The following is a 9,855-nucleotide window of genomic DNA, read 5'->3' as shown; positions in this document are numbered from 1 at the left end:
AAATGTTAGTCAACATATTATTCTGTTATATTTCTGCCAGGCATGCGACATTTGCGTAAGCGAGGATATTGCAGATTACAAGAAAAATCCTCACATTAGGGTTATCTTGACAGCTGAACCAAACCACCAAAAGATAACCGCGTCATTATTGATTATATGTAGTATTTTAGTGTTTGAAAAGTTACCAAATCAATTATTTATTTTCCACCAAGAAAACAGATATTCTGTCGAACCACAAAACAGAAAACCTAAATTTTAATTTTGCGGTTGTCTCGCGGTTATCCCCTGAGCGCGTTACTACTGCCGCAGCAGAAGGGTTTATTATAAGCGCCGCAATGCCTGAAAAACTCACTGAAATCACCGGAATTGAATAGACACTCTGATGAGACACCCTGTGCAGTCATCAAGACAGTCATGAAAGGCAAGGGGTTTCCAACAGCAATGATCACTACGCACCTTAGAAAAAAGTTACTTTTGATTACTTTACTGATTACCTCTGATTACCAGTATTCAATCTCTAATGATTACTATAAATTAATCATGATTACCAATGATTACTTAAGATTATCATTGATTACTCTACTGATTACCATTGATTACCTAATTATTTCGTAAATGATTACAAAAGTAATCTCTGATTACTACGCACTTATACGCCTTACTGGAAACCCCTTGATGAAAGGATTTGAAATTTTCTTGAAAAAAGTTGTGAATATATAAATATATTTTTTCGCACCAAAGCTGCTCGTTTTCATCATTTTATCTCGTTTTCCTATCATTCCTATCTTCATTGCATTCTTGCTCGACGTTCGTGGGTTCGTCTGGTTCGTCTATTTTCTCAATTTTACAGAAGTTTTTCAAGGCGTTTGCAGCGAATTTTGGATTAATTTAAAAAGGTAATAATATTTACGCGATGTTTAACTTGTAAGCATCTAATTCGATTAAACGAGTGTAACGCAAACAATGAAGTTACTTTCGGTACCAGCATAAAACATTAGCTACAAAAACTTACGTAATTCTCGTTTTAGATGTCGGAAGTCACGGCCAAGATTCCAAAGCCTGTCCTACGTGGGCTGCACAATGCCACCATTAAACGCAATCTTATCGTGGCCGGGGTGCTATGTGTGATTTCCGTGGTAGTCACCAAATACGCATATGTTGAACCAAAGAAGCAGGCGTACGCTGATTTCTACAAGTAAGTTTTATTTTGCTGATTGATGAAAAGTTTAGTCTAATTCTGATTTTTTTCATTAGGACCTACGACGCCAACAAGCACTTCGAGCGTATAAAGAACGCTGGACTGTTGCAGTCTGTAAAAGACTAAAAAGGACTTGTTATAATAGTTCGGTCGTATTCTGTGCATACATTTAACTTAAATAAAATGCAAATATCTGGATAGCTTGAGATTTTTATTAATATATTTCACGTTCAATTCGTTACAATCGGAATGCAGCCAAGGGTCTTGATCGTCAAGGTATCTTGTGTCCTGTTATCCAGATGTTCCAGAACCGTATAAACGATTCCAATTAACATACTGGGATAGATCGTTTTGTGAAACACTTGCGCGAACTCGCCCCAGGGCAGTCTTGAAATCCGCAAAGCAAACAGGTCGAACATCGTCCTTTTTTATCAGTCCAAGCTGATCGAATGGAATAGACCGGATTGGTCCCATCGAGGCTTCATGGCACAAAACTTTCATATCTGCGCCAGAAAACCCTTCGGATAATTGACCAATTTCATTGACTTCATCGGATGTAAGGCAGTTCTTTTCATTAGCCAGTAATCGGCCAAGAATTTGTACTCTGGCAGGTAATTCTGGCAATGGAATGTACAATCGTTTCACCAGACGTCGCCGAGCAGCTTCGTCCAATTCTTGGGGCCTATTTGTTGCTCCAACAATCAGAATGCGATCATCCTCAGCGGTAGCGGCACCATCAAGCTGAATAAGAAACTCCGTTTTCAATCTTCGCGAACTTTCATGCTCGGTTTCTGATCGTTGGCAAAGAAGCGAATCTATCTCATCGATGAATACTACGGCTGGTTGGTGGACAGCGGCCACGGCAAACAATGCACGTACCATTTTTTCTCCATCGCCTATCCATTTGGAGGTCAGTGAGGAGGCACTAATACTAAAGAATGTGGATTTCGATTGAGAGGCAATACATTTGCCGATTAGTGTTTTTCCAGTTCCCGGAGGACCAAACAGTAGAATCCCTCGTGGTGGTTTACGAAGACCAGTAAAAATATCTGGCCTCAAAATCGGCCATACTACTGCTTCCTGTATAATTGTTTTTGCATACTCCAATCCAGCTATGTCATCCCAGCAAAGCGGTGGGAATCGATCCATAATTTCACTGCGTATTAACTCAACCATTTTGGAATCAATGTGGCGCAAACGTTCGTCCAACTCCTCTTCTTCACTGTTCTGGCTATGGCTTGATGAGACCGGTGAGCTGGTTGGTTTGGGTACCTCGGAATTATTTTCCTGTCGTATCGGACACACAAATTTACTTCCTAGTGTTCGGCGACCGCCAAGAGATTTCTTGCCGTAAGAAAATAGGGGAGTCTGTCCGGGTGGATTAATGTTTCCATATTTCTGTTCAAAACATAAATTAATTCAATTTTAACACGTTAATTAAAATGTTTGTGCAAACCTTTATATTCTGCATTTGCAATTCGTCCTTTGCCGTTCTGAAGGAGTTGACATTAATATTTTGCCTACAGTCACTGCTTTCGCCGGGTACTTCAGTGCTTTTTAAATCATCAAACTTATCAGTTTTTGCCGAAAACAATTTCGGCGTGAAAGCCGAAGTGTTCGACGCAAATACTCGGCGGGAAATTTCCTTAACAGCATCAGATTTTAATCTACTGATGCCAGGCAGTTTTGATGATCCTTCAGCAGTAACCGACGGTTTCGGTGGTTCGTACGCATTTGATTTTTTCAATGTTGAATCTTTTCTTTCAACATGTTTAAAAACCTTTTTTACAATCTCATCGCTTAATTCCCAGCTAGTACAATCCTCAAATTTCCCTTGACACTCCCTCTTATCCGTCAGGTAACTTAATGGGTTTCCAAGAGCAATTTCCGGTAAACCAGTATTGTCGTCCTGTCTATCACGATCCAGTCCTGTTTCGAGTAAGGCAATTACATCTTCGCAATAGTTATTGACTGCATCCGGATCTATCATAGCCTCCTGGTAGACATCTAAGTGTTGTTTTAAAAGCAAGCTTGCAAATCTTTCATCTTTCCTTCAAAATATAAAAGTATATTTTTACATATAAGGTTCATGTTAAGTACGTAATAAAATTCACTAACGTCTCCACAGCCTCTGCATAAAGTTGAGAAGTTACATTTCGTAAATTGTCAACTTTTTTAAAAGGATCCTGCTCTAGCGAACTGTCGTCAAAGGTTTTAAGAAGACCACGAATGTACTTCTCTAATTCAGCTGAATCCTCCATGATAAGGTTAAAATATTAAATAAACTAAGAATCCGTTGCTTTAATGTTGAACGAATATTCCAAATATAACAGGAGCACAGGACAGCAACTTGATATGCAGCATCCCATCAACGGTATCAACAGAGATTACAGATTTCTTATTTGTGTGAGTGTGTGATACGTTTGATGCGTTTGGTAGTGTGGATAGGGCAGGGATGCCACATATAATTCTGTGTTTTTGTTGGAAAAATCTGACAATCTGTACGGAGAGGAAAAATATCTGTGCAAAAATCTGTCCAATGCAAATCAATGAGAGCGAAAGAGATAGAGAGTTATTTTGCTGACTATTTCCGTCTCTTTCACTCTCATGTAAAAACTCAAAAATCTGTTTAATCTGTGTAATTTGGCGAAAATCTGTATTCTATGCATACAGATTCTGTACATGCGATTTCTTCCAAATATCTGTTAAACACAGAATAATCTGTGCATGTGGCAACCCTGGGATAGGGATGTCACATTTCTCGAGCAATATTAAATACAAAAGGTTCAAAACAAAAGGGCTTAAGCTGGAATCACACGGACCATCAGCGAACATCATCGGCAACGTATCGTAACGGAACGTCAGTGATGGTTGCTTGCATTTTCAATCTGCGCATTCACACGCGTCCGGAACGTCACATCACGGAACGTCAAGGCACCCAAGGCACTCGTGTGAATGCGTTCATTGAAAATGCATGCAACCATCACTAACGTTCCGTCACGATACGTTGCCGTTGATGTTCAGTGATGGTCAGTGTGATTCCAGCTTTATTCAGGAGGGTGCCCATTTCCTTAGCACAGTGGTGGTCACGGTATAAGCAACAGATGCGCGGCCCGAAATGACTTCTGAAATTAATAAATTCAACCTATAGTTCCCGTCCACCATCCATAAAACCAGTCCGCGGGCCGCAAGGACCATACTCAAGAGCCTCTTGCGGCCCGCACTTTGGCCATCACTACATTAGCACATCTGCTTCCGGCGAAAAAGCCGAAGTGGCATCGTGTCGTGGTCGTGTTTACTCCAACGGGATGCCAAGGTTGTCATCTCCCATATATTGCTTTTGCAGTTGAAAACCGTAATAATCCACGTGCGACATTCGGTTTTATTCTTGTTCCGTGTGTTGAAAATAAATGAAAATATGACAATATAAATATACAGTTTCGGTGAAAGCGGAATGAAAACAGATGTTCGTTACGCTGAATAGCGTGCCATCTCGTTGGTTTACTCTGATTCTGAGGTACCGCCCCGAAAAAATTAAAGCCCTATAAAGCTATAAAGTCTGGCCGTCTGAAATTGGGTATTTTAATTTTCCCAAAAAAGTGGATTTTTCTATCTTATTTGATAGCCCGTCGTTTCCTGAATCTAGCAGTTCTTTTTTTTATTTCAATTAAGTCAATATTCGATGAAAAAATTAATAAAAATCAAAACTAGAATGATTTGCTGTTTGACAGATATCAACCAAGCCGATTGATTGACTTGATGTCAGAAGTTCTCTCCCTCTCATCTATCTCTCTCTGATAGAGCTTCATTTTAACCGAGCTTTTAAAGCTCTCATATATGAAACCTGTATCGTTCGATGACCATAGTGTATCTATTCACTGTGTTGTCTAAGGCGAGCTAAAAAGAAAAGTGGTTTACTTATAAGCTATCGTCTTATTCCAAAATTTTTTTTCAAATATAAAAAATTTTTTTTTTTTTCATTACTTCCATTAGTCAAATTCGGAAAAGTCTTCATGTAGCGATTGAATGGCATCATATCTTGTCAGAATATGTGGAAATGTATATACCACTAAAATACCCAATTCCATCGATTTTTTGCGAGGGGATGCGCTGTGCTATCCGTCGCTATGTATTTGACAGAGGATAACATCGCGCTTCCAAAACTGTCAACGCTTCCAAAAGTGTCAAATTTCAATGGCAGTAACATAGCGAGAAAAAAAAGAAAAAAGCAAAACATCGATTTTCATTGTTCGATGTTGTACTTGCTGCTCTCGTTAATGGCGCATTCCCTTGATTTTTTGTGTGTAAAATCGGTGGCGGTGGCGGTCTCCAGAAATAGTTTACCAAACGCATCAAAAAATATCCATGTACCTCAATCAATATTTCTTTGTGCTGGAGTTACATAGCAGCGACGGCAGCGACATCAAGATTTAGTTTGCCACTTACTGCTCGAGGGGTGCTCTATTGAAGGATTTCTCGTAGATTACGTAAAAACCTTTTACACACTTTTTGTCAATTACCTGGTAGTCTCTTCTCTGTGTACAAACACAGAGAACAGACTACCAGGTAATTGACAAAAAGTGTGTAAAAGGTTTTTACGTAATCTACGAGAAATCCTTCAATAGAGCACCCCTCGAGCAGTAAGTGGCAAACTAAATCTTGATGTCGCTGCCGTCGCTGCTATGTAACTCCAGCACAAAGAAATATTGATAAAGGTACATGGATATTTTTTGATGCGTTTGGCAAACTATTTCTGCCACGCTTAAAAAATTTAACCCGCGAATGAATAAGATTAACTCAGAAATGAGTGACTTTCAACTCAAAAATGAGTAAAAACCGACTCACTATGACAAAAAGTGGAACAGCCCAAAAATTTGAGTAATGGCAATTTCTAAATTCTGAGTAGTTTAGGTCGACCTCATAACTGAGTTAAATTTACTCGTAATTTGTGTAAGTACTACTCAGTTTTGGGTGAAATGGCACTCATTTTTGAGTAAATATTGCTCATTAATGAGCTTCTACGGTGGAACTCATAAAAGGAGTAAGAGTTACTCAAAATAGTGTGTAAAATATACGCATGTTTTGAGCTGTTCCACTTTTCGGGAAAGTGGGTCAAATTTTTTAAGCGTGTGGAGGGCGCTACCGACAGATTTTACACACAAAAAATCGATTACTTCCTTCGAGCCTGTTAATCTGTTCTCTGTGGTTTGTATATACAGTTGTTCATAAAATCGCCTAAATGTTGAACTCGAAAATATATTGTTAGAACTTTTTCTAGCAACTTTGAACAGAGTCACGCATCACAACAATCATCGTTTAGCAAATTAGATTTAATGATGACAGGAGTCCGCGAGTGACTGATGAGTGATGAGCTGCGATGTCATTTCGTTAGCAATACCATACCTTAGTAATACACAATGTACACGGACGTTGAAGACAGTTTGGAAATTGATCTAGATAAGTGTCATTATTTTTCGATGCGACATTTAAACACACGCACACATTCCACCGAAAACTCATTTCGCTCTCCCAAATTTTTGCTCTTCTCCTATTCGTTTGCTCTCGCCCATCAGTGTCGTGAAAGAAAATGGGAAAAAATGCAAATGGCGGTCGTTGTTATTGTCCGCTGGTAACAAACGAGCTCGATTTTCGGTAAATGGTGCCCTTTTCGTAGCAGTAAACGGCCGGAAAATATCGTGCGATGTTAGTTACTAACTTTTCGAGCGTTTATGTGTTGTTGGTAGCGGTTAATTAAGTGCTTAAAGTGGATTTTTGCGTACGGAAAAAGTGTGTCACCCTCGACGGCTCCTGTGTGGGGCGAAAAGGCTCAAATGGGTAAGAAGCTGTGCTTGGATTTTCGAGTGATTTTTCCTTAGTGCGAAAAAAAGCTAACGCAATTTGTCCCCTTTGATTAAGTCGACGGAAAAGCAAATATAATGGCTGAAGGTTTTTCTGGCATGGTGGTTTAAGAAAAAGTATTTTCATTCGCAAAGTGCGACTGCAATTTTCCAAAGTGTGAAAAGTGTCCATGAAAAGTTCGTGTTCGAAAGTGTGTTCGTGTGAAACGATGGAGAAAGAAGATGCCTGTGAGACAGGGAATAAAAAAGCAAAGTTCGGTTAGGGTAAAAATTTTATGAACAGTTTTTGCATTAATTTAAGTACACGGGCAGCAGTGCTCTATAGAAAAGCAAACCGAACTGTGATCATGCAAAATTCCATAGTGGAAATGAAGAAGTGCCAACATGCGAGTGTAGGAAAGGCAGGCCCTCCCCAAGAAAATATTCTCATCGTAATCATCGCCGTCGTAAAAATCAAAATGGCTGCTATTGCCTTCACTGGCCGTCGTCGTCGTCGTCGTTTAGTTGCTGCTGCTGCTGCTGCTGCTGGTTGCGAGATTCTCGACTATCGTGGCTCTCGCGGTTCACAAGACAGCCGTGCAATGTATGCGTGTGAAAATAATGACCGTGTTGGTGTGCGTGGTAATCAGTGCTGATACCACACTGAACACACACATCGGAAGAGAATCGGTGCACTTTGCGTCATAATGAAAACAGATTTTACTCTTTTCGTGCAGCATATTGCAAAAAGACCTATCTGATGTGCACCAAACAAAAAACTCGGATAACTATTAGTGTGCTTTTGTTGAAAATTAGCCCTTTTGAGTCAAGTAAATGAATGAAAAGGTTCCGAGTATGTTACTGTTAATCCTGTTAAATGGTCTTATAGGAATCGGTGATGCTGATACAACTGCCAACCAGTCTAATACATTGATGCATACATGTGAGCCATTAGTTCGCTACTGTTGTAAGCCTTAGTACCAGTTGTTATTTTTACAACAGAACAAATATTACAAATTATTCTGAACACATTTGCCTGTTATCATTCTTTTTTCAAAATAACGGAATAGAAAACCACCTATACTGCAGGGATCCTATGCGCTCAGGTATAACAAAAATGATAGCTCGTAAAAATATCCAATACACTCGAGTTTTGATTTTGGACTAATTTAGTTTTTGCACGGAATTAGAATCAAATTTAGTCAGAAGTAGTATTACTGACATAGGAGGTTGGTCATTCCAAAAAATGAGCGTTACTAAAAGTGGTCAAGTTTTGAGCGCTAATAATTCGGCCATTCCTTAACCAATTTGAAAAGTATTCGTATTATTTCGAATTACGGCGGTTTTTTTTTTAAATATTATAGGACAAGAGTGAAGAGACTACTGAATACGGTGACCATGACAAGACGATTCACCGACATTAAGGTGAAATTAGCAGTCATCGATTCTGCCAATTTCAAAAGCAGTTTTTTGTTTGAAACAAAAATTCTGTCCATGAAAATATATTCGCTGTGTTCAGATTGGCAAGAAGAATGTAGTATTTATATTTTTACAAACATAACCCCACCTTTGGGCCCAAAAACTGCTTCCGAAATTGAGATCTCCGACGAAAACTTAATGACTGGTAGTTTCCCGTAATTCTCGAGTTAATTTCGGGGAACTTAAGTCCTCTTGGTCCAAGGAACGGTATTCAATCGACCAACATAGGTTACTTCGGCCGGCTTATTTTGCTAGGGACGGATTTCACGCCAACTCGTTTATGGGGTTGGCAACACCCTCTCAGATTTCTATTTTAAAAAACATAACTCGAAAATTATAGGACCTACAAACAAATAGTCTATGGATGACTTTTAGAAAATCTAAATTTTCATAAAAAAAAACAAACAACACAACACAACAAAATCTTTTTCAATCCCTTCCCGGGAAAAAAAGGTATAAATAGGTATAGGTTTTTGTTAGAAAAACTTTTTTTCCTTAAATATGCCCATTTTGCAATACACTCAAGTCGCTTTTTACGCGAAGGATATGTCCCGCGTAAATCAAAACCGCGTAAATTTCGAAATTCGCGTAAAAACCGCGTAAATTCCGAATTTCGCGTAAAAAACGCGTAAATTCCGAAATTCGCGTAAAAACGCGTAAATTCCGAAACTCGTAAAAAACCGCGTAAATTCCAAAATTCGCGGAAAAAACCAAAATTTCGCGTAAAAATAAACTTTGTGGATTTCAACACTACCCGAAAAAATAGACATTTTGAGCACATCGTCGTAAATTTCGAAAATCGCGTAAAAAACCGCGTAAATTCCGAAAATCGCGTTAAAAAACCGCGCAAATTCCTAAATTCGCGTAAAAAAAACCGCGTAAATTCCGAAATCTGCGTAAAAAACCGCATAAAAAGCGACTTCAGTGTATATGAGAGACTTGTAGGCCATATATATATATCTACCTTTAAAAAAAATTCATCAATTTCCGAGATGGGCTTTTTGGAAAATCGAATTTTAGTTTTTAAAAAGCTTTTTTTTACAGTGTAGAAATGATTTTTTTAGTTTTTTTTTATGAAAATTTAGAAAAATTTTTAAAAGTCACTCAGATCATTTTTTGTAGGTGCTATAATTTTCTAAAATATCGAAATACCTTTTTCCGGAAAAAGTTTTTGTTAGCCCGTTTTGCGATGTATGGAAGAATTGAAGGCCATATAATTATCTATCTTCAAAAAGTACAAAGGTCCATGCCTAGTGGCATGGGCGTAGGCTTCACGTAGGACTACGAATGTAGAGCAATTCGTCTCCCAATGATAAAAGCGGTGATTTTTGTATGAATTTC

At 38.7% G+C, this 9,855-nt stretch overlaps 3 protein-coding genes across 5 annotated transcripts in view; 2 read left to right on the top strand and 1 right to left on the bottom strand.

Moving 5' to 3' along the window:
- Positions 1-787: 787 nt before the first annotated feature.
- On the top strand, positions 788-1,401 carry LOC128742756 (cytochrome c oxidase subunit 6C). Its single transcript, XM_053839207.1, has 3 exons — positions 788-896; positions 1,029-1,195; positions 1,255-1,401. Exons 2-3 carry the CDS (start codon positions 1,029-1,031, stop codon positions 1,322-1,324), a joined length of 237 nt encoding a protein of 78 aa, XP_053695182.1. The 5' UTR covers positions 788-896; the 3' UTR covers positions 1,325-1,401.
- LOC128742757 (fidgetin-like protein 1) lies at positions 1,398-3,521 on the bottom strand. The gene is made up of 3 exons (XM_053839208.1): positions 3,317-3,521; positions 2,655-3,249; positions 1,398-2,596 (listed from the first exon to the last, which is right to left on the bottom strand). Exons 1-3 carry the CDS (start codon positions 3,457-3,459, stop codon positions 1,490-1,492), a joined length of 1,845 nt encoding a protein of 614 aa, XP_053695183.1. The 5' UTR covers positions 3,460-3,521; the 3' UTR covers positions 1,398-1,489.
- A 3,305-nt stretch (positions 3,522-6,826) lies between these two features.
- LOC128744571 (serine-rich adhesin for platelets) overlaps positions 6,827-9,855 on the top strand; it is a 48,854-nt gene continuing 45,825 nt past the window's right edge. For 2 of the 3 annotated variants that reach the window (XM_053841679.1, XM_053841676.1), the window contains exon 1: positions 6,827-7,033. The gene's annotated coding sequence lies outside the window, so the exon portion shown is untranslated. The other variant, XM_053841677.1, reaches the window with a different exon arrangement.

Source organism: Sabethes cyaneus, chromosome 3 (genome assembly GCF_943734655.1).
Source record: "Sabethes cyaneus chromosome 3, idSabCyanKW18_F2, whole genome shotgun sequence".
Taxonomy (NCBI): Eukaryota; Metazoa; Arthropoda; class Insecta; order Diptera; family Culicidae; genus Sabethes; species Sabethes cyaneus.
This window is presented reverse-complemented; position numbering and strand designations above follow the sequence as displayed.

Coding starts and splice junctions, on each gene's coding strand:
- LOC128742757 (XM_053839208.1), bottom strand. CDS start 3,459: ATGGAGGATTCAGCTGAATTAGAGAAGTACATTCGTGGTCTTCTTAAA. Junction 3,250..3,316: donor TATGCAGAGGCTGTGGAGAC/GTTAGTGAATTT, acceptor TATATTTTGAAG/GAAAGATGAAAGATTTGCAA. Junction 2,597..2,654: donor TGCAAATGCAGAATATAAAG/GTTTGCACAAAC, acceptor TGTTTTGAACAG/AAATATGGAAACATTAATCC.
- LOC128742756 (XM_053839207.1), top strand. CDS start 1,029: ATGTCGGAAGTCACGGCCAAGATTCCAAAGCCTGTCCTACGTGGGCTG. Junction 1,196..1,254: donor GCGTACGCTGATTTCTACAA/GTAAGTTTTATT, acceptor TTTTTTCATTAG/GACCTACGACGCCAACAAGC.